This window comes from Eleutherodactylus coqui, chromosome 8 (genome assembly GCF_035609145.1).
Source record: "Eleutherodactylus coqui strain aEleCoq1 chromosome 8, aEleCoq1.hap1, whole genome shotgun sequence".
NCBI classification, from domain to species: Eukaryota; Metazoa; Chordata; class Amphibia; order Anura; family Eleutherodactylidae; genus Eleutherodactylus; species Eleutherodactylus coqui.
Window position 1 is genome coordinate 115,236,608 of NC_089844.1, and position 23,995 is coordinate 115,260,602.

The window sequence follows — 23,995 nt, forward strand, 5'->3', positions numbered from 1 at the left end:
GAATGAGCACCCCCATTGTCCATGGTTGGTAATGCAGCTCAACATCGTTAAACTGTATTGAATGCCAATTCTATTAACTACAAACAACTAGTTGTATTAATAATTGTTGGCACTCCAGAAGTCACAACCGTCTATCTGGAATTGGAGATGTTGTCACCCCTAGGAATTTTGAGTTTCTGCAGCTAAAGGCTCAGTACTGTCTGCTACTGTAATAGGAAATATTTGTAAATGGAAATTGGTATAAAAAACAATTTCCCTATGATTTTTGGGAAAACTTTATTTCCAAGTTGCAGGCAAGTTTTATATAAACTGATACCTTCAATGTTCAGCCAACAGTCACCCTCCATGACACATGCTGGAGGAAGGAAGGATAATGCATGTTCGATTTAGACTGGCCAAAGTCTTCATTCTTGCAAAAAATAATCTGTTATCAGAGGGGTTTCTCAGTGGCTTATTTTTCTGTTCCTATTGAAAACAAATGCACTCTTAGTTGAGTGTATATGGAGAAGTTGGGCTGTGATGATGGGTAGACGAAGGGGGGGGGGGGGGGGGATAACATCCTGTACAATGAGTGCTTCTATTAATGATGGGAGTACTCCTTGCTACAGGAGTACCGGGGAGCAGTATTCCTCCTCTACTCTGAGTGTGGCCGAGCTCACACGGGTGAATGCCAATGGCAGAATTCACGATCAGCATCCGTGACAAAATGCAGACATTGAAAAGCATGTACTTTCGCTTTTTTGTCCACACTTACAAATTGTGTTATCCGTGAGTGGAAGAAAAGTCACAGCATGCTCTATTTTGGCACAGACTCCGCGCAGACCACCTCCATTGAAGCATTATGACTGGGTACCCGCGTCGTCACTAAGCAGCAGGTACGCAGGGTCGTTGTACGGGCTAACAGCCTGAATCCCTTGTGGGCCTCCCACGTGTGGAATCCGGTACGCTCTTGTGAGGCCGGCCTGTCAGTGTTCTGACGTCACCCATGTCAGAATGTAGCATGTGTCAATGTTAAGACAGCACGTTTAACACTGGATCAGCTAAATTGTATATATTAAGGGGAGACACTGGGGTAAATGAAGTGAAATGTATGTTTAATTATGAAACAACAATAAAGTATAGTTTACTAGGGGTTAATACCTAATGTATAATATTCACATTTCCTAGCACTGCATGACTAGGCAGAATATCAGCTAATTCCCTGTCACTACTGTCAATCATCTTTAGATAGCTTGGGTATTGGACAGTTAGTTGGGCCCTTGCTTAGGATTGGGTGACCCAAAGAGTATAAAAGTGAGAGAGAGGGCGGAGTTAAAGAGAAAGAGGAGAGTGAAGAGTTGGTTGGAGGTAGTGGATGGAGCTAGACAATGGAGAGATGAAGAAGAGAAAAAAAAAAAGATAGTAGTCTGAAGTGGGGAAAGAGGTGGTCTACCCTAAAACCAGTGGAGAAGAATAATGCAAAGAGTGAGTATGTTGCAGAGTGGGACAGAGAAAGAGAGTAACGAGAGAAGGAGCTAGACTGGGATGGAGACTGAGCCGGGTGCCCTAAACATTAGCCAAAGCCAGGGGAGGAAAGTTGGAAATGTTATATTGCAAATTATTGCCACAGCCACCCTGAGCCTATGCTTCAAATGTGATATCAAGTGCCCCCTGCAATAAAGAGTTGGAAGTTGCTTTTATCCAAAGACTGTCTCCTGGATTACCAGCCTACATCCACTAGTGAGAGGTACCACATCACTCTCCAGCAACATAAGGACTACTACTTCCATTTTTTTGTATTTTGACTATTTTGATTTTTTGTGCTACTTTATTTTATGGTTTTTGTCCAGCATGGGTCTCTACCCATATACGGACTGGCTATATGGGTAGAGACCAAAAATGCTATTGTTTATTTTTAGGTTACCCGTTTCCTTATTTTTGTTTCACCACTCTTTGTATGTGACACACCGACTTCCCAAGTTGGAGGGAAGCAGCAGAGCCACCATGGCTACTTGATTATTTGTCCCTTACCATTTTACCCAGGTCGTTGGTCTGCGCTCGGTTGTGCTCACTGCAGGGTCAAATTCGGGGTCTGTTTTAATAATGGGGTCAGATCAGGGCGTTTGTTTTAATTTTGGTGTCAGATCTGGGGTCTATATTAATTTTGGGGCCAAATAAAGGGTCTATGTTTTAATTTTTGGCTCCAATAAGGGGTATGTTTTTATTATGGGGTCTGATCTGGGGGCCAGATTGTCATTTATAATATTGGTGTCTTTTTTGTGGAAGAGTGGCTTTTGGGCTCATCAGGCTCCAGGATTTGGCTGCAACTGCTACTTCCGCACCCTCTATAGCTATGCCGCTGGATCAAGATGTTTTAAAATGTCTTTAAATCTCTTTCACTAGAGAGAAGGTGGTTTTTAATTGATTATGGCAGTTGTTGGAGGGACAATTTGTCTAATCTGCCTGGGGCTCCAAATCACTTTGTCCCGGGCATAACCATTAGCCAACAGCAATTATATGTGTATGGTCTGCTATAGGGGAAGTATAAATGGTATAAACATATAATCACAGCATTTGTTACTTAATGACGTAATATAAAATGGATTGTGCAGAGCATCTAAGGACAGGGCAATAAAGCCTGTTTCTTTTAAAGATCATGTCTAAGGACGACTGAGAACACAATGAATTTCATGCGGAGACTGATATAATGTAATATATTGGAGCCACTGTTAGACTGGCATTCCCAGAACACAAGACAACGTTATTATTTGATAGACCGTTATCAGGAGAAGGCATGCTCCTTGGGGACTTGTGTCATTATCCCCAACAGAGTCTATATAATTATTAGGGAATTGTCTCCACTAATGATTGGTGTCCACAACCACTATGTATTCACATAGGAAAGCATCAATTCTAATATAACCTGAGGTTCGGTGTGCACATGCAGGAATTGGATATCAAACCAGGCAATTTCCCTGAAGTGATTTAATTGTGTTAATACTCCGCTATGAGCATAAATAATTGTCAAAGATTAATTGTTCTGCATCTCAAGTAAATGGGACTCACATTATGACAAGGGAAGCTTATATACAGATGTAGCAAAGATTAACTTGAAAATTAAAAAGTACCTAAGTTTCCAACAAACTGTCAGATAGGCTCAGCGCAGAGAATAGTCAGCTCTCCCCGGCAGCGGCTTCCGCTGCGGAAAACTGCCGCAGGATATCGCTCTGCCTGTGGAAAAGAGCCCTAAGGCTTCATTCCCACGAGCACATATATGCCATGTTTTCACGCCAGAGTGTATATACGCTACCCATGTGAAGCATTGGTTTCCAATGCATTCGTTCATATGGATGATTATACGGCGTGCAAACACATCAGCACTGTGAAGATGGAACATAAGCGACCAAAATATGTCCGGCGTATATACTGGAACTATCTGTTGACCAATATACGCCAGTGGGTCCTATAGACTCCTATAGGAGCAGGGAAAATGAAGGGAGGGGGAGGCATTTTTGCAGCGTCCAATGCTGTGAAAAGCTTACGGGTGCCTCTATATAGGCACTGAAAGGCATCCCGAGGATTTTGGCAGAGCGAGAGTTTCCGAGGTGCTGCGTATTTTTTCGCTAAAAACGACGGTCGTGTGAATGGTCGAGGAAATGCTGGACATGATCGTAGAAAAATGCCCATTCAGGCGCTTATACGAAGCAGGTGCGAAAAAGTAAAAAAACCTTAGTCACCATATATCCAGTCGTGTGAAAGACCCCTGAGGAAGAGGTTTTGAAAAACTCTCATCCATTTGAATCGCACTGTAAATTGTAGTAGATTTCTGGTGTTGGAATCGGACAAGTGCAGTACAGATTTTTTTTTTTTTTTTTAGAAACTCCTGCTTTTCCAGCGAAACCCATGACCTTTCCGCAATTACATTGCGAAAAGGCCGTGGATCAGATGGCTTCCATTGACTTCTATGGAGCATGCTGCAATTTTTTGTTCTGCTTGCGGAAACCCCAAATGGTTTCCGCAAGTGTACGAAAAAAACAAAAACGATTTTCCATAGCATGCTATAGGCGTTATTTTCTACAAATCCGCGGCATTGCAGATTCCACTGCAAATATCCATCCGTGGGCAGAAGGCGCCAAGCCTAAATATACCCCATTAAAGGGGTCGGACTAAAATTTAAAGTTATCCCCTATCCACAAGATCGGTGATAACGTGCTGATTGGTGGGGGTCTCACTGTTGTCTAAAGGTACCTTTACGCAGGATGACTGGCGGATACATAAGCCCCCTACAGCTGTCCCAGCGACTGTGTCTGCTGTGCTTTTACACAGGAGCGATAGTCGATCTGTGAATGGAGGTGGAGCAGGCCGGAGATCTCTTCTGGCCGCTTACCTCCATTCACACTAAACACACAGTCACTCAAAGATTAGGTGAGCTGAAAATCAAGCACCACTGACAAATAAGCGATTTGCCGCTCAATACCCATTTGGCGGCCATTTGTACCTGAAACAACTATTGCCTGAATTCATTGTTTCCAGTGATTATTTGGGCAATAATCATCCTCTGTAAAGGTACATTAAAATGCTGCCTATCTGTATGTATTGCCGTGGGTGTCTAGTACCATGCATCATTTGTGGGGGGGAAAAGGATGTTTGGGACCCATTCCTAGTTTTGATTCACCTGTTCCCAATGGGCCAGTTTGAGCCCGACCCCCTCATCCTACTTTTTTTTTTTCAAACTAAATAACCCTAATCTATCTGGATTCTGTAGTCCACCCATTCCATTTGCTACTTTACTACTTGCATTATAACCTATATGTAATATACACTCAATATTGCTACATGCAGTAAACCTTATATGCAGAAGAATTTATATGCACTGTCTGTATAAACACTGGATCTCGTGGATCTGGGCTTTTCCAAAGTGTTTGATACTGCATGAAAGGTTTGTATGTAAAATGAGAATGCTTGGTCGGGGTGAGAATGTGTGTAAGTGGGTAAGGAACTGGTCAGTGATAGAAAGCAGGGGGGGGGGTGTTATTAATGGTACATACTGTGATTGGTTAACCGTTACTAGTGGGGTACCCCAGGGGGCAGTATTGGGCCCTATTCTTATTAATATATTTATTAATGATCAGGTAGAAGGATTGCACAGTAAAATATCAATATTTGCAGATGATATAAAACTATGTAAAGATTAACACAAGAGGGGGCATAGGATATATATAAGTTGAGGGTTTGGACAGAAAAGTGGCAAATGAGGTTTAATACTGATAAATGTTAAGTTATACCCATGGAAAGGGAAAATACATGTCACCATTACAACTAAATGGGTTATACTGACATGGGGAAAAAAAACTTGGGGATTTTAGATAACTGTAATTTTAACTGGAGCAACCAGTGTCAGGCAGCTGCTGCCAAGGCAAATGGGATCATGGGGTGCATCAACAGAGGTCTAGGGGCACATGATGAGGACACTGGTCTTCCTCTTTACAAGTCACTGGTCAGACCACACATGGACTATAGTGTACAGTTTTCAGTGCCAGTACTCAAGGAGGACATATCAGAGATTGAGCGCGTACAAAGGCGGGCCACTAAAGTAATAAATGGAAGGGGTGGCCAATACCCAGAGGTTAGCAAAATTGGGATTAGCTTAGAAAAAAAGACGGCTAAGGGGCAACCTTATAAATAGGCTGAACTGGATGGACATACGTTTTATTTATACGTTAAATACTATGTTACTATATCCAATATACCTTAGATTCCCTATACCCTGTGTACAAATATAGAAAGTTCACTTTCCATATACCATTAAGTGCACATATTACAGATTTTGTATCATCATAAAATAAAGTGGGATAAAATTAGCAAAACTGCAATCCTTGAGAAAGTGATAAATAATACCACGATTTCCAAAGTCTGCGCTAAAGCTAAACTCATTCATCAAATGGAGCAAGCACAGCAGCTGTTTCCTACCTGGCCCTAAAGCAGCAGGTTATTGTTTACTAGCTCCTGCCTCGAGATCACAGTGGAAAATGATTCTTTAATGTACGTCTATTAAGAATGGTTTTACTACACTGTGGAGGCTGGGTCTTTCATATGGTTAAGTACAGTAGAAACACATTTGTATTGTTATATCCAGAAGTACACAGGGACTCTGTATCCTTGGTGTATATGCAATCACACAAAAGGGGATGAGAATCCCATAGACAGGACCATAGAAGCTACATGGTCTAATGGTAGAATATATACACTCCTTCAAACCTGTACTGAATGTAGCAGTGAAAGGCTGTAGGAGACGGGTGTGAGTTTTGTATGTATAGTTGTGGAAAGGAGTTACAGACATGTGCTTGAAGTTGAACATATAAAGTTCCAGTGTGTAAAGCCCCATTTACATACAATGATTAGCTTTTGATCGATAATTGTTGCATGTAAATGCTACCATCGTTTGCTTTTCATTCAAACAATGATTTTTAGTTGAGTTTAAAATCCATAGTTCAGCTGGAGAGCTGATAGCAAGGACCGTATGCTGTGATTCTCCATGGGAGCGTTGTTAACATTGTATTCAGATACTGTCCCGTAACAGAACAAAGGGGCCCATTAGCAGCTTATGCAAAATAATCGCTCAAACTGTCAAGCATCCTAGCTTTTGAACGCATTTTGAGCAATCATCTTTGCATGTAAATGGGGCTTTAGGCTTATTCACACGAGTGTATATCGGCCATCGTTTTTACGGCCGTCCAATAAACGCCAACATCTGATGCATTGGATTCCAATGCATCAGATCAGATGGGTGATTTTCCACCACATAAAAGCACCCAGCCAAGATTGCGCATTTTCGGCTGGGCGCTTTTACGCTGGGCAGGAAAGTCCGGGAACTATCTTTCTGCCCGGGAGCCGGAGAAGGGAGGTGGGAGTTTAGTAGCGTGACTGCTAAACTCCCTCTCCCTTCTCTCCGCCCCATGCCAGCTGTTTGCAGTGGTAGGGGGCGAGAGCTAGTTGCTACGCTTCCGCCCCACTCCCTCCCATTGGTGGCTGCCGACAAGAAGTGGAGAGGTAGCGGGAGCTTAGCACACTAGCTCCCGCCTTGTCTCCCCTTCTTCACTTGTCGAAAGCCGGCGAGGGGCCAGAAGGGGAGGCAGTTTAGCAGAGCTAAACTGTCTCTCCCCCCCCCATTGAAAATGTGGGTTCGGCCTATATGCATCGGGCCCGTACCCTCTAAATGGGTACGTAAACGACAGATTTGCACACCTGTGCACGTTTTTACAGTCTGGGTGGGCGCACATAAAAATGCCCATGTGAAAGAGCCTTAAGGAGATCCCACTAATTTCAGTATGATCCACCAACTCGTTATCTCAAACTGTTCTGCTGAAACATGCATGGCTTGATAAGATCAGAGATAATTAGATTACATTTATGCCACATTTAAGTAACATTTAAGTTGTGTTGGCAGCCTTTGTTAGAAATGCTTATCAACTCCATATCTTTAATAGCCAGATGTGAAGCAGATGTTGTGCAAACACGTAACTAAATTCTAAGAAGCAATTTAAGTTTCCATGTAGAGTGATTCATCGGAGAAATATGGGGAAGTGCTCCACCATACTCTGCACCAAGTGATTAAGTCCAAGTCAGCAGTTGGGGTCTACAGAGGTCTCACATATCAAACATACTATACCAGTTTGCTGTAGGTGATCCAATGACTTGTTGCGGGATGTAATCTACAGATGTTCGAGTAGAAACTACATGGAGGGTATTTAGGTTTATGGACAGTACTCCAAACATGGTGCACTTCAGGAAATGAAGTTTCCCAGCAGGTGGATTTCATGCATGGAAGCACACTAAAAGTCCCTGCACATCTGTATTATATACCTGTAGGATTTCCTTGGGCTGCCACATAGTGGACTGTATCCTTCCCTGAAAGTAGTGGGTAGCAAAAAGAAACCACTTTGGGGTGTGGCTTTAAGCTACAGGACTTTCAGGAAGGCGATTTTGCCACAATAAGACGCCGTCTGAAAATCGTGAGCACCTGAACCATCTGATTCCAATGCATCCCTTCAGATGGGCGATTTTCAGGTGTCTGGAAAAGATATCTCATAGTGTGCATTCCGGCCGGCCGCTTTTACATGCGACCAGAAAAGATAGGACTTGTCCCCATCTTTTGCGGAAATACGCCAGCCATTCCCATGGACTCGTATGAGAGTCTATGAGGGTCATCAGAAAAGGGAAGGGGAGGGGAGGGAGGTGGGGAGCCTAGCAGCAGCTTGCGGTGCCAAACTTCCACTCCTTGCCGGCAGCTCCCATAGGCTTCTAGTGCTGCTGTCATGTTAAAGGTCTCTTCCCTTGGCCCACAAAATTCTGAACTGCGGCGTATATACACCACAGTCCGGCTTTCTGAACAAGCAAGAAAACGGAAGACTTAGATTTGGGCATGGCTTTCTCCCGTTCATGCAATTTGGGGCCATGATGTAGGTGGCCAAAAATCGGAACGCCCATGTGAAAGAGGCCTAAAGGACAGAATTGCTTTTCAAAAAATTGTTTGAATGAGCAAGTGATGAGAGTTTGCTCATGGAGCCTGTTTATACAGGAAGATACTTTGTTGGCTCATTTACTTATTCAGGGAATGTGAACCAATTGAATAATCTCATTTGAATGTGAATAACTGAACGATCCATAGTTAAATTGGACGAGCCAATGATCATTTTTATGCCTGCATAACAAAACAATGAACAAAAAGTGAATGATTATCGTTCATCACTTAGTCGTTGGCTGCATTTAGACTGAACGATTATTTTTCACTTTCATTCGTTGAAACGATAATCATTCCATGTAAAAGGGCCTTAAAAACAATCAGAGCAGATAATGAACAAATGTTCGCACAGGCAAATAAGGTGCATGAAAATGCACTGCTCACATGCCAAACAAGCAAATGCACATTTGGAGAGTTGGTTGTGTGGCACCAAAATCCTTTGGTTGGTGGCAGCACATCACAACCTCCAAGTGCTACACACGCACACACGCACACACGCACGCACGTTCCTTGCAGAAAGACTGCCAGCATAAGAAATACCCCAGGAGTGATTTTGTTCCTCTAGACATTATAGGTCACAGACCCTATACCAAGTGCAACAGCTACAATATACTAGATTTGGGTCAACTAAATGCGTTTCAGGATCACTTGTGTGTTGTCAAGCGGTAGGAGCTGTACTTCTAAACTGAAGAAGCCCTTCTAGAACAACAGATACCCTTCGATCGTGCGCTAGGCACGGCAGGGTGTACAGTTAGGGCCAGAAGTATTTGGACAGTGACACAAGTTTTGTTATTTTAGCTGTTTACAAAAACATGTTCAGAAATACAATTATATATATAATATGGGCTGAAAGTGCACACTCCCAGCTGCAATATGAGAGTTTCCACATCCAAATCGGAGAAAGGGTTTAGGAATCATAGCTCTGTAATGCATAGCCTCCTCTTTTTCAAGGGACCAAAAGTAATTGGACAATGGACTCTAAGGGCTGCAATTAACTCAGAAGGCGTCTCCCTAGTTAACCTGTAATCAATTAAGTAGTTAAAAGGTCTGGGGTTGATTCCAGGTGTGTGGGTTTGCATTTGGAAGCTGTTGCTGTGACCAAACATGCGGTGAAAGGAACTCTCAATTGAGGTGAAGCAGAACATCCTGAGGCTGAAAAAAAAAAAGAAAAAAATCTATCAGAAAGATAGCAGACATGCTTGGAGTAGCAAAATCAACAGTCGGGTACATTCTGAGAAAAAAGGAATTCACTGGTGAGCTTGGGAACTCAAAAAGGCCTGGGCGTCCACGGAAGACAACGGTGGTGGATGATCGCCGCATACTTTCTTTGGTGAAGAAGAACCCGTTCACAACATCAACTGAAGTCCAGAACACTCTCAGGGAAGTAGGTGTATCTGTCTCTAAGTCAACAGTAAAGAGAAGACTCCATGAAAGTAAATACAAAGGGTTCACACCTAGATGCAAACCATTCATCAATTCCAAAAATAGACAGGCCAGAGTTAAATTTGCCAAAAAACACCTCAAGAAGCCAGCCCAGTCCTGGAAAAGTATCCTATGGACAGATGAGACAAAGATCAACCTGTACCAGAATGATGGGAAGAAAAAAGTTTGGAGAAGAAAGGGAACGGCACATGATCCAAGGCACACCACATCCTCTGTAAAACATGGTGGAGGCAACGTGATGGCATGGGCATGCATGGCTTTCAATGGCACTGGGTCACTTGTGTTTATTGATGACATAACAGCAGACAAGAGTAGCCGGATGAATTCTGAAGTGTACCGGGATATACTTTCAGCCCAGATTCAGCCAAATGCTGCAAAGTTGATCGGACGGCGCTTCACAGTACAGATGGACAATGACCCCAAGCATACAGCCAAGCTACCCAGGAGTTCATGAGTGCAAAAAAGTGAAACATTCTGCAATGGCCAAGTCAATCACCAGATCTTAACCCAATTGAGCATGCATTTCACTTGCTCAAATCCAGACTTCAGACGGAAAGACCCACAAACAAGCAGGACCTGAAGGCTGCGGCTGTAAAGGCCTGGCAAAGCATTAAGAAGGAGGAAACCCAGCGTTTGGTGATGTCCATGGGTTCCAGACTTAAGGCAGTGATTGCCTCCAAAGGATTCGCAACAAAATATTGAAAAAAAAATATTTTGTTTGGGTTATGTTTATTTGTCCAATTACTTTTGAGCTCCTAAAATGTGGAGTGTTTGTAAAGAAATGTGTACAATTCCTACATTTTCTATCAAATATTTTTGCTCAACCCTTTAAATTAAACATTACAATCTGCACTTGAATTCTGTTGTAGAGGCTTCATTTCAAATCCAATGCGGTGGCATGCAGAGCCCAACTCGCGAAAATTGTGTTACTGTCCAAATATTTCTGGCCCTAACTGTATATTCACAAAGTTTTCTGCTCGGAAACGTATAAATACACGTTAGAAATCTGCAGCTATTCTGCAGTTTGTCACAGATCCACACCCGGATTTAGCCCCGTCAGTGGACAAAATCCACAGAGAGCTACAAGGGGGCAACTAATATTCATGGAAAGATAGGATAGATGTTCAGTGCACCCTTGTAGCCCTCTACAGAGGCACCTCAGTGATCCCCTCAAACTGAGGTGTTTGTGTACGTTTTATATTTTCGTATCCATGGTGTATTAGTACGGTGTGCAGACATATCCCTACAAGTTAGTTTCTTGCAATCATACTTGGGCTGTTCTCACTCAGTTTCTGTGTTTCATTTAGGACTCTTTCACACGGGCGCTGCCATTTTCAGCCGCTCACATCGGGGGTGAAAAAAAAAAAAAAAAAAAATAATAGCATGAATGGGAGAAAGCCAGTTTTCTCACCCATTCACACGGCTGGACTAAAGAGTTTATACGCCACAGCCCGGAATTCCATGGGCCGGTGGAGAGACCTTAGCGCTGCTGAGGTCTCTCCCCTTCCCAGCTGATAGGCTTCTTTGGGAGCTTCTAGCAAGGCGAGGGACTTTAGCAACGCAAGCCACTGCTAAACTCATTCCCCCATTCCCTTTTCTGATTGCTCCTATAGGACAGTCCAGCAAAACATAGGACAAGTCCTATCTCTTCCAGCCATGTGTAAAAGTGGCCAGCTGGAATGTGCACCGTATGTGCCATCTTTTTCGGCCGGCCGATTTATTGCACCAGGAAAAAAAAAAAAAAAAAAAAAAAAAAAAGCCCGTCTAAACAAATGCATTAGAATCCAATGTTTCAGATGGTTGTGCTAAAATGCTCGTGTGAAAGATGTCTCATTTGGATACCTTTGTCTGTTTGTTAGTCTCTCTAATATCCCTACATTATAAAAGGTACATTACTAAATTGACTGTTAAAAAGGGTTGTCTATTTCTGTGATGGGCTTTCCGTTGAATTCTATTAGACCCCTCTGCCACAGTTAATACTAATTTGTACTAAACATTCTATCAGTTCTAACAGAAACGGTTATCCATGGTTAGAAAAACATGGATTTAAGGGAGATAAGCTCCAATACAGACAATCTATGGGCATGGATGGTGCCGTTTCTGGAAACAAGCTGACATGTTTAGTAATCCTGAATAGCCCCCTTAAATAGTGCTTTAATAAACCAAGGGGCAGTGGATCGCCTCTTACCCATCACCACTGCACTAATGCCCAAATAGTCAGCCTACCTCTCTTCTCTAATACAATCATTCACATGGCTGAGAAGTTGGCAGTTCAGTTTACCTGTGTTTCAGCACCCATTTGCCTCTGAGCCCAGCAACTTTCTTCACCACTTGTATAAAAAGCTTGCCCTTCATGCATATGTGTAAACGCCGTAGTATCATGAGTCAACACACAGACCTCACGGTTTGGCTTTGGTCTTGTTCATTTTGTCAGTGAAGATATAATTCCATCATTTCATAATTAAAAATATTCCACATAATAAAAGACACAGGAATAAATATGCAGAATTTAAAACCAGGGAGCGATAACAGGTACAGGGCCAGCATCATAATGGAAGGAGTAGACAATTTACCACCACCATTAAAACTAATGAGGGAAGAAACACCAAGACCAGTTGTTTGATTTCACTCTTACCCAAGTCTTGCTTTACAAAAGGCACCATGATAGGAAAGCAGCTTGATGCAGAAGTCCATGTAGGAGCAAGACAGCTTCCTAGACAAGTAATGACACTCAAAATTGGGCAGGATTGTAATTATGGAAAAAAAAAAAAAAGTTTTATCATATTTATACCTTTAGATAGTCCATAGCTATATAGTCCTCCAGTACTCCTCCACCGAGCTGTGTAACAAGTGTGCTAGACATCATTATCCCTTTGAGAAACCCATCTTGTGCGCCGAGTTGATTAGTGAACACCTATTTCCTCCAATCCAGCATTATGATGAGGCCCTTGTGATCCTTCCCTTATTTATCTACATAGGGATCGATGATCCCTTTCTTACTGACTATCTTTTTTGTTTACCGGTAAATAAAATTAACAGCAGATATAGAACAGACAATATAGAAATGTTAACAGCATTAGCCTCAATATAATAAATGTAATTATTATTATTATACCCTAAACTTTCTGGAGCCCAACAAATACAACAAAGAACCAGTTAAAAATCATCGAAGCATCTTGTCCATATTTTCTGATAAAGAGGGGAATAATCTGCATGGAGTTTTCTTCTTTGTTCAGGAACTTTATATTACACATTTAAGAAAAAAAAAATTCCCAGCTAACCACCGTTCCTCAACATCGCCATTAATTGATTCATGTCTCCTTTAGGCTCTTGTCCTCTCCTCTGATTTTCAATGCTCCGTCGGAGAAACATCTGTAATAAGGTCACCTCTTGGCCGGTCACTGGATCATGAAGGGCTGGGCATGTGGGGTTACAATGTGGCCACTGACAGTTATCTATCAGATGAAAGGAGCATCCACGGGCAGTAGTCTTTGGGCCTTTTCGGTCTTGTAGGCTTTTCATCCAGCACTGTACAGCTCGCGATAAGGTGACTCCTTTCACTTGGAAGTCCAACCAATTGCTAATAAGAGGAGAACAAGAAGCCACCAGTGGGATTATATGGATTATATTATACACACATAGTTGCAGAAGTTTTCAAAAATACATTTGTTTTTCTATCTGATGCACAAAGATTTGGATATGTGTAGGGTGGATCATGTATGTGCAAAAGCCTAGAGTGTTCAAAATTCTGTGTTCTTCTCTTACTACATGCCATGCCAGACATCTGCACGCTCAGCAGTGATTGGGAGAAATCCAGTAGCATTTAGCTGGCACCTCTCATGTGTATGGGCAGCTTTGCACACCAAAGCAAGAAGAACCAATTCATTCAGGATTTTTTCTAAGGTAGACATCTTGAGAATGGTGGGGAATTGGGGGTAATTAGAACTTTTACACAAAAATAAATTGAATATTGGCATTTGCAGCTAAATAGTCTAGACAAGGGCTCAAATAAGGGCTCAAATAGATTTAACCAGAACCTCATCAAAACGAACACCCTTAAAAAAAAAAAAAAGACACACACACACACACACACTTCAGGAACTGCGTTGCCTTTCCCAGGGCGGTTACCCTTTTAGGCAAGATATCATTAGGTTTTTGATAGGGTCGCCATTTAGGGGTTTTAGTGTAGGATTCAAAAGTTTTTGCCTTTTTTAAAAGGGTGTTCGTTTTGAGGTTCTTTTGGTGAAATAAGAGTTGCATAAATTTTACTGTACAGTGTTGTGTGTACTGGTTTGTAAATTCTGGAATTGGAGAAAGATTTAATCCATGTTCTACATTAGGAAGAACAAACATACATAATATCTTAAATATTTAAATTCTCCTTACCTTGCTGTGATAAGCGTATGGGAGAAACAAGCTGGAGCAAACACTGCCCTGTAAATGCAAGGGATAAAAAGAGGGTTTCAAAATTAAGGATTTTCTGGGATATAGTAGGCTGGGGACAAAAATTGTGTGTGCAAAATTAGAAAGCAATGGCTGCTTTCTAGCAGAAACCTCACCAATCTTGCCTAGAGGCAGTGTGTGGAATTGCAGTCCCAGCTTTGCTCATTTCAAAAGAGGATGTCCAGTTACAGAATTACCCCACTTCAACAGGGCTACATACATTAAAAAAAAAGCTAAGATATACTTACCCCTCTGTGACCCAGCAGTGTGTTCCCGGTGATTGTTGTGCAGAATAGGTCACAGGAAGTCCGATGACCTTTGCAGCATCACCGCTCATTCTCCTGACATCAGTGCTCACATCTTGAGTGCCATGATGCCAGAAGTTAGAGAACGTGATGCTGCAGTCTCTCATTGGCTGTCACAGTAATCACTGGGACAGCAGCGGGACTGAAGCATTGGATCCTGGCTCTGCAGAGGCACATATAGCTTAGTGTATCATTTACTACAGGCAGTATAAGTCAAGTGGGGGTGTCCAGTTTCCTTTAAATGGACCCGAGCTGTAGCATTGCATGCAGTTGATTGACAAGAGTGGTATGGTTTCCAATTTTTTTTTTTCGTGCGGGGATGGGGAGGTGTTAAAATTCTCCTTTGATTACCCCATATATCTTTATAGTAGCCTTAAAGTTACATTAGAAAGCTCTGGTCACCTGCAGCTAGTACCGAGGGGAGCTTTTTATGGTAATTAATTGGAGCTCTACAGATATAAATGCACTAATAGAATGTTATAACTTCATTATGTTTTTCCACACAATGATAGAGGCCTGAATTATGTGTTTTTGGTTCTTTCCCCTTAGAATATGCAATAGATTTGTCTCTCAGTATAGAATAATGACGTGTTACTATGGCTGGATGCCAGTGAAGTCTTTCAGCCCTTTGATTTAGAAATAGGTTTATCTCTTACGGGACTTCACGCAGGGATTTCTTAAGCTCTCTTCCAATGCTTTGTATGTTGTTCCACTGATTTGCTGTCATGAATTGGAAGTCCGGCTGGATATTTTCTATTCTTAGCTGTTCCTCGTCATAGAGCCATTGAACTATGAAGATAGGGGCTGAAAAACAAATAAGGTTGACAGAATGATAAGAAAAAAAAAGGCAACAAAAGAAAAAGCGTTTTGGGTATAAGTTTTATCTATCTTTTTTTTTTTATTTTTACAAAACACATACTATAGAGCAGTGTTCCCCAACTCCAGTCCTCAGGGACCGCCAACAGGTCATGTTTTCAGGATTTCCTCAGTGTTGCACAGGTGATGTAATTATCGTCAGTTCCTCAGACATTGCCACAGGTGTTCTTACCATAGGACATCCTGAAAATATGACCTGTTGGTGGTCCCTGAGGACTGGAGTTGGGGACCCCTGCTATAGAGGACACCATTGCAACCCAGCCCCCTAAGCTAGGGAGGCCCAGAGGCCCCTCATGCCGCTATAGTGCAGAACCCTTGGGGGGGGGGGGGGGGGGGTAAGGAGAGGTACTACTAAACCAGACAAGGTCACTGGATTTATAGGGGGCTCATCACCTCTCCTGACATGCCTCATATAGCAAACATGTGTATTTCTCGAACAAACAAAACCCTGTAGCCCATGCCTAACAACTGAGAATTACCATTACCCTCATCAATCTGATTCGACCGATTAAGAAACACCGTCAGTCTGTAGGGGCTGTTCACATCTGCATCACAGACATGGAAAAATGCCAGCAAGCTGGACAGACCCCATTATAGACAGTGGAATCCATCATCGGATGGATCCATTCTCTCCCACATGCATTTGGTGTCCAGCAAGCTAGGAGTTGTTTATTGTATACATACATCTCTTTTTGTATTGCTTGAAAAAGGCTTGATAACCGAAACGCGTAGTATGATATTAAAGACGGGACTTTTATACTTTATTCTCGCCAATCCCTAAATGTTATACTCCGGAGTGCTATATCCAGTTTTTTGTTCTTATGGTTCATTCTCTGCAGAGATTCCATTTACTGCCTACTCCCATGGCAGAACAGTAGAGCATCAGCCCAACCTCAGATGGGAACCGAGCCTAAGCATACATTTATTATGCAGCTTTGTTAGGTCAATGGTGTCTAGCCAGACTGGCCAATGGGTGGGCTGCAACAAAATTGCCATGTATCTTACAAGATACTGCTACAGAAAAAATAAAGGCACTGCATGTAAACCCTCCTTTAGGTTGTCTGCCATCTGGAGATTTTAGTTTACAAAGCCAAAAGTAAACTTGTAGGCAGCACAAGTCTGTAAAAGCTTTCTACAACATAGAATCAATGAAAAAGCTTTTACTCCCAATAAAGAACATTACTACAATTAAAAGCACTTCCACAGAAGACAGAAAACCATTTTTGATGATTTTTCATAACAAAAGAAAATAGATTTAATAGAGTAATGTTGAAAATACATTACTACTTCACTCAGAAACCATTAAAGATGTCCGCCCAAAGCATTCAACAGACTGTATAGAACAGTAAATCAGAAGTCAGAGCAGCAGCCAAAGTTTGGTCGTTGCATTTTTTAGATGCTGGTTGTTGGCATTTTTTTCTATTTGGTTGCAGTGGCCATTTTGGAAAAACAGGAAGTGCGGCCATATTTGTGGTCACTAGAGATGAGCGAACGTGTTCTTCCGAGCTTGATATTCGTGCGAATATTAGGGTGTTCGGGATGTTCGTTATTCGTAACGAACACCATGCGGTGTTCTGGTTACTTTCACTTCCTTCCCTGAGACGTTAGCGCGCTTTTCTGGCCAACTGAAAGACAGGGAAGGCATTACAACTTCCCCCTGTGACGTTCAAGCCCTATACCACCCCCCTGCTGTGAGTGGCTGGGGCGATCAGATGTCACCCGAACATAAAAGTCGGCCCCTCCCGCGGTTCGCCTCAGATGCCGTGTGAGTTAGATGAGGGACAGTGCTGTTTGTACCGGAGCTGCTGTAGGGAAAGAATTGGTAGTTAGTGTAGGCTTCAAGACCCCCCAAAGGTCCTTATTAGGGCCACTGATAGCTGTGTGTTGGCTGCTGTTAGCAGTGGCAATTTTTTTTTCTCTCAAAATCGGCTCTGCAGAGCGTTGCACCTGGCATTAGGGACAGAAGTGCTGCATAGGCAGGGAGAGTGTCAGGAGTGAGTGTAGCCTTCAAGAACCTCAACGGTCCTTTCTAGGGCCATATTTAACCGTGTGCAGTACTGTCCAGGCTGCTGTTAGCTGTGCTGCATTTTTTTTTGCTTCTCAAAATCGACTCTGCAGACCATTGCACCCTCCATTGATACTGCAGGGAAAGAATTGTATAGGCAGGGCCACAACACAGTTATTATTCATTGAATATACGCAGTGCTGCCTTTTGCTTGTAAAACAAGTGAAAATAATTCTATTTGTCCTGCCTCTGTCCGTCCTAAGGGCGGTGGACACGTGTCGGCTGCGTGTGCAACCTGTAAAAATCAGACGCACCCAGCTACGTTTTACTCCTGGCTTCGCCATTTGCTTTCCTTAATTGGGAAAAAAAATACCTGCTCTGCCACAGTTAACTCTGCTACCCTCACGTTCTGTGACACATTAGCAGGAAAACAGCACAGTTATTAAACTTAGATTATTCATTCACTAGAGGCAGTGGGGCCTTTCGTTTTCAAAAAAGGGAAAAAATTATATTTGGCCTGCAGTCTTGCGCCAATTTATTAGCTGCCTGTGAAATCAAATCACTGGTAATACAGCATGCTGAGGGGTAGGGGTAGGCCTAGAGGACGTGGACGCGGCCGAGGACGCGGAGGGCCAAGTCAGGGTGTGGGCACAGGCCAAGCTCCTGATCCAGGTGTGTCGCAGCCGACTGCTGCGCGATTAGGAGAGAGGCACGTTTCTGGTGTCCCCACATTCATCGCCCAATTAATGGGTCCACGCGGGAGACGGTTATTAGAAAATGAGCAGTGTGAGCAGGTCCTGTCCTGGATGGCAGAAAGTGCTTCGAGCAACCTATCGTCTACCCGCAGTTCTGCGCCGTCCACTGCTGCCAATCCGAATCCTCTGTCTGCTGCTCCTCCTTCCTCCCAGCCTCCTCACTCCACTACAATCACACCTGCTCAGGAGCGGGAACACTCCCAGGAACTGTTCTCGGGCCCCTGCTTAGATTGGGCAGCAGCGGTTCCTCTCCCACCAGAGGAGTTTATCGTCACTGATGCCCAACCATTCGAAAGTTCCCGGGGTCCGGGGGAAGAGGCTGGGGACTTCCGCCAACTGTCTCAACAACTCTGTGGGTGAGGAGGACGATGACGATCAGACACAGTTGTCTTGCAGTGAGGTAGTAGTAAGGGCAGTAAGTCCGAGGGAGCAGCGCACAGAGGATTCGGAGGAAGAGCAGCAGGACGATGAGGTGACTGACCCCACCTGGTGTGCAACGCTTACTCAGGAGGACAGGTCTTCAGAGGGGGAGTCAAGGGCATCAGCAGGGCAGGTTGCAAGAGGCAGTGCGGTGGCCAGGGGTAGAGGCAGGGCCAGACCGAATAATCCACCAAGTGTTTCCTAAAGCGCCCCCTCGCGCCATGCCACCCTGCAGAGGCCGAGGTGCTCTAAGGTCTGGCAGTTTTTCACAGAGACGCCTGACGACCGACGAACAGTGGTGTGCAACCTTTGTCGCGCAAAGCTCAGCCGGGGAGCCAACACCAACAGCCTCACCACCACCACGCGCAGACATATGATGGCCAAGCACCCCGCAAGGTGGGACGAAGGCCGTTCAGCGCCTCCGGTTTGCACCCCTGCCTCTCCCCCTGTGCCCCAACCTGCCACTGAGATGCAACCCCCCTCTCAGGACACAGGCACTACCGTCTCCTGGCCTGCACCCACACCCTCACCTCCGCTGTCCTCGGCCCCATCCAGCAGTGTAGTTCAGCGCACCGTCCAGCCGTCGCTTGCGCAACTGTTGGAGCGCAAGCGCAAGTACGCCGCCACGCACCCGCACGCTCAAACGTTAACCGTCCGCATAGCAAAATTCATCAGCCTTGAGATGCTGCCGTATAGGGTTGTGGAAACGGAGTCCTTCAAAAGTATCATGGAGGCGGCGGCCCCGCGCTACTCAGTTCCCAGTCGCCACTACTTTTCCCGATGTGCCGTCCCAGCCCTGCACGACCACGTCTCCCGCAACATTGTACGCGCCCTCACCAACGCGGTTACTGCCACGGTCCACTTAACTACGGACACGTGGACAAGCACAGGCGGGCAGGGCCACTACATCTCCCTGACGGCACATTGGGTGAATTTAGTGGAGGCTGGGACAGAGTCAGAGCCTGGGACCGCTCATGTCCTACCCACCCCCAGAATTGCGGGCCCCAGCTCGGTGGTGGTATCTGCGGAGGTGTATGCTTCCTCCACTAAAGCACCCTCCTCCTCCGTCTCGCAATCAAGATGTGTTAGCAGCAGCATGTCGCTAGCAGTCGGTGTGGCAGCACAGCGGTGGGCAAGCGTCAGCAGGCCGTGCTGAAACTACTCAGCTTAGGCGATAAGAGGCACACGGCCCACGAACTGCTGCAGGGTCTGACACAGCAGACCGACCGCTGGCTTGCGCCGCTGAGCCTCCAACCGGGCATGGTCGTGTGTGACAACGGCCGTAACCTGGTGGCGGCTCTGCAGCTCGGCAGCCTCACGCACGTGCCATGCCTGGACCACGTCTTTAATTTGGTGGTTCAGCGCTTTCTGAAAAGCTACCCACGCTTGTCAGACCTGCTCGTAAAGGCGCGCCGGCTCTGCGCACATTTTCGCAAGTCCCACACGGACGCTGCCACCCTGCGCACCCTGCAACATCACTTTAAGCTGCCAGTGCACCGACTGCTGTGCGACGTGCCCACACAGTGGAACTCTACGCTCCACATGTTGGCCAGGCTCTATGAACAGCGTAGAGCTATAGTCGAATACCAACTCCAACATGGGCGGCGCAGTGGGAGTCAGCCTCCTCAATTCCTTTCAGAAGAGTGGGCCTGGTTGGCAGACATCTGCCATGTCCTTGGTAATTTTGAGGAGTCTACCCAGGTGGTGAGCGGCGATGTTACAATCATTAGCGTCACCATTCCTCTGCTATGCATCTTGAGAAATTCCCTGCAAACCATAAAGGCAGCTGCTTTGCGCTCGGAAACGGGGGCGGGGGAAGACAGTATGCCGCTGGATAGTCAGGGCACCCTCCTGTCTATTTCTCAGCGCGTACAGGAGGAGGAGGAGGAGGAGGAGCAGCATGAGGAGGATGAGGAGGAGGGGGAAGAGACAGCTTGGGCCGCTGCTGACGGTACACCGGCTGATTGCCTGTCATCCTTTCAGCGTGTATGGCCAGAGGAGGAGGAGGAGGAGGAGGAGGAGGAGGATCCTGAAAGTAATCTTCCTAGTGAAGACAGCCATGTGTTGCGTACAGGTACCCTGGCACACATGGCTGACTTCATGTTAGGATGCCTTTCTCGTGACCCTCGCGTTGCACGCATTCTGGCCACGACGGATTACTGGGTGTACACACGGCTCGATCCACGGTATAAGGAGAACCTGCCCACTCTGATTCCCGAAGAGGAAAGGGGTTCGAGAGTGTTGCTATACCACAGGACCCTTGCAGACAAGCTGATGGTAAAATTCCCAGCCGACAGCGCTAGTGGCAGAAGGCGCAGTACCGAGGGCAAGGTAGCAGGGGATGTGCGTAGATCGAGCAGCATGTACATCCCAGGCAGTGCAACAGTCTTTAAGGGCCTGGCCAGCTTTATGGCTCCCCACCAAGACTGTGTCACCGCTCCCCAGTCACGGCTGAGTCGGCGGGAGCACTGTAAAAGGATGGTGAGGGAGTACGTAGCGGATCGCACGACCATCCTTGGTGACGCCTCTGCCCCCTACAACTACTGGGTGTCGAAGCTGGACACGTGGCCTGAACTAGCGCTGTATGCCCTGGAGGTGCTTGCTTGTCCTGCGGCTAGCGTCTTGTCGGAGAGGGTGTTTAGTGCGGCTGGGGGAATCATCACAGATAAGCGTAGCCGCTTGTCAACCGACAGTGCCGACAGGCTAACACTCATCAAGATGAACAAAGGCTGGATTTCCCCAGACTTCTGTTCTCCACCAGCGGACAGCAGCGATACGTAAGCAATATGTAGGCTGCACCCGCGGATGGAAGCTACGTTCTCTCTCACCATCCAAAACGGGGACATTTCTGCTTCATCAATCTGTGTCTAATATTCCTCCTCCTCCTCCTCCTGAAACCTCACGTAATCACGCTGAACGGGCAATTTTTCTTAGGGCCACAAGGCTCACTCATATAATTTTTCTGAACAATTTTTATAAGTTTCAATGCGCTTAAAAGCGTTGGAACTTTAACTTGAACCAATTTTTCGTTACACTGGGCTGCCTCCAGGCCTAGTTACCACTTAAGCCACATTAACCAAAGCGATTAATAGGTTTCACCTGCCCTCTTGGCTGGCCATGGCCAATTTTTGGGATGTACATTAGTACTGTTGATACAGCAATTTGTGGGCCCTCGCCTACAGTGTAATCAAATTAATTTTTAGCCCACCTGCATTACAGCTGACGTTACCTCAGCTGTGTTGGGCAATGCAATGGGATATTTTTATGTACCACCGGTGGGTTCCAGGGAGCCACCCATGCTGTAGGTGCACACGGAGTTTTTAATACATCTGTACACTTCTAAAGAACCCCAGTCTGACTGGGGCATGCAGTGTGGGCCGAAGCCCACCTGTATTATGCACGACATTACTACCTCAGCTGTGTTGGGCAATGCAATGGGATATTTCTATGTACCGCCGGTGGCTTCCTGGCACCCACCCAGGCAGTGGGTCCACAGGGAGTTTAACCTACATGTGTCCACTTGTAAAGAACCCCGGTCAGACTGGGGCATGCAGTGTGGGCCGAAGCCCACCTGTATTACGCACGACATTACTACCTCAGCTGTGTTGGGCAATGCAATGGGATATTTCTATGTACCGCCGGTGGCTTCCTGGCACCCACCCATGCTGTGGGTCCACAGGGAATTATAAATGCATCTGTTTCCACTTATAAAGAAACCCAGTCTGACTGGGGCATGCAGTGTGGGCTGAAACCCACCTGCATTAACCCTTTCCAGTCCACTGTGTGACCTGTGAAGACATTAGGGTTTAAGGCTGTACAGCTCCGTTGTTGGTAGACGTCCGTCGGGGGTTCTCTTACTGTATATTGCCAGCCTCTCTGCTGTCGGAGCCTATCCTACATGTCAGCTCATGCAGTACTGGCTTTAGCCAGCATATAGCACCGTTGTATAACGGCAGAAAAAGAGTAAGCCCCCTAGGAAAACCATATACAAATTGGATTGGAAAGGGTTAAGCACAACATTACTACCTCAGCTGTGTTGGGCAATGCAATGGGATATTTCTATGTACCGCCGGTGGCTTCCTGGCACCCACCCATGCTGTAGGTGCACACGGAGTTTTTACTACATCTGTACACTTATAAAGAACCCCAGTCAGACTGGGGCATGCAGTGTGGGCCGAAGCCCACCTGCATTAAGCACGACATTACTACCTCAGCTGTGTTGGGCAATGCAATGGGATATTTCTGTGTACCGCCGGTGGGTTCCAGGGAGCCACCCATGCTGTGGGTCGACAGGGACTTCACAATAGGGAGTTGTACCTGCCTGTGTCTATGAATTAAAAAGCCCGGTCTGACTGGGGCATGCAGACACCTTGACAGAATGAATAGTGTGTGGCACATAGGTTCCCCATTGCTATGCCCACGTGTGCAGCTCCTGATGGCGGTGGCACAGGATTCTATTTCTCATTGCTTCTGTACAGCATTGTGGGCTATCGCCCCGCCCCTTTTAAAGAGGGTCGCTGCCTAGCCGTGCCAACCTCTGCAGTGTGTGCCTGCGGTCCCTCGTCATGGCAGACGCAATTCTAAATAGACATGAGCGTGGTGTGGCATGAGGGCAGCTGAAGGCTGCCCAGGGACACTTTGGTGTGCGCTGTGGGGGGGAGGGGGGGGGCGGTTGGGCAGCATGTAACCCAGGAGAAGTGTCAGTGGAGTGTCATGCAGGCAGTGATTGTGCTTTGTTGGAGGTAGTGTGGTGCTTAGCAAAGGTATGCCATGCTAATGAGGGCTTTTCAGAAGTAAAAGTTGTTGGGAGGGGGGGGGGCCCACTCTTGCCGGTATTGTGGCTTAATAGTGGGACCTGTGAACTTGAGATGCAGCCGAACATGTAGCCCCTCGCCTGCCCTATCCGTTGCTGTGTCGTTCCCATCACTTTCTTGAATTGCCCAGATTTTCACACATGAAAACCTTAGCGAGCATCGGCGAAATACAAAAATGCTCTGGTCGCCCATTGACTTCAATGGGGTTCGTTGTTCGAAACGAACCCTCGAGCATCACGGGAAGTTCGTTACGAATAACGAACACCCGAACATTTTGGTGTTCGCTCATCTCTAGTGGTCACCTTTCAAATAGCTTTGTCAGCAGGTTCAAACAAGGAAATGAAATTGCAGACAGCCCTGTTCTATTATCACTCAGATTCCTTCAGCTTATCAAGCTAGAGTTTCTGATAAATCCCTTACTTGGGGGTGAAGAC

At 45.5% G+C, this 23,995-nt stretch overlaps 1 protein-coding gene across 1 annotated transcript in view; it reads right to left on the reverse strand.

The window, feature by feature from the left end:
• Positions 1-12,342: 12,342 nt before the first annotated feature.
• The window catches only part of LOC136577569 (palmitoleoyl-protein carboxylesterase notum2-like), a 34,679-nt gene continuing 23,026 nt past the window's right edge, over positions 12,343-23,995 (reverse strand). The window contains exons 10-12 of the mRNA XM_066577494.1: positions 15,348-15,495; positions 14,330-14,377; positions 12,343-13,523 (exon numbers count right to left, since the gene is read on the reverse strand). Coding sequence (XP_066433591.1) covers positions 13,220-13,523; positions 14,330-14,377; positions 15,348-15,495 — 500 coding nt within the window. The 3' untranslated portion in view covers positions 12,343-13,219. The remainder of the gene's footprint in view (positions 13,524-14,329; positions 14,378-15,347; positions 15,496-23,995) is intronic.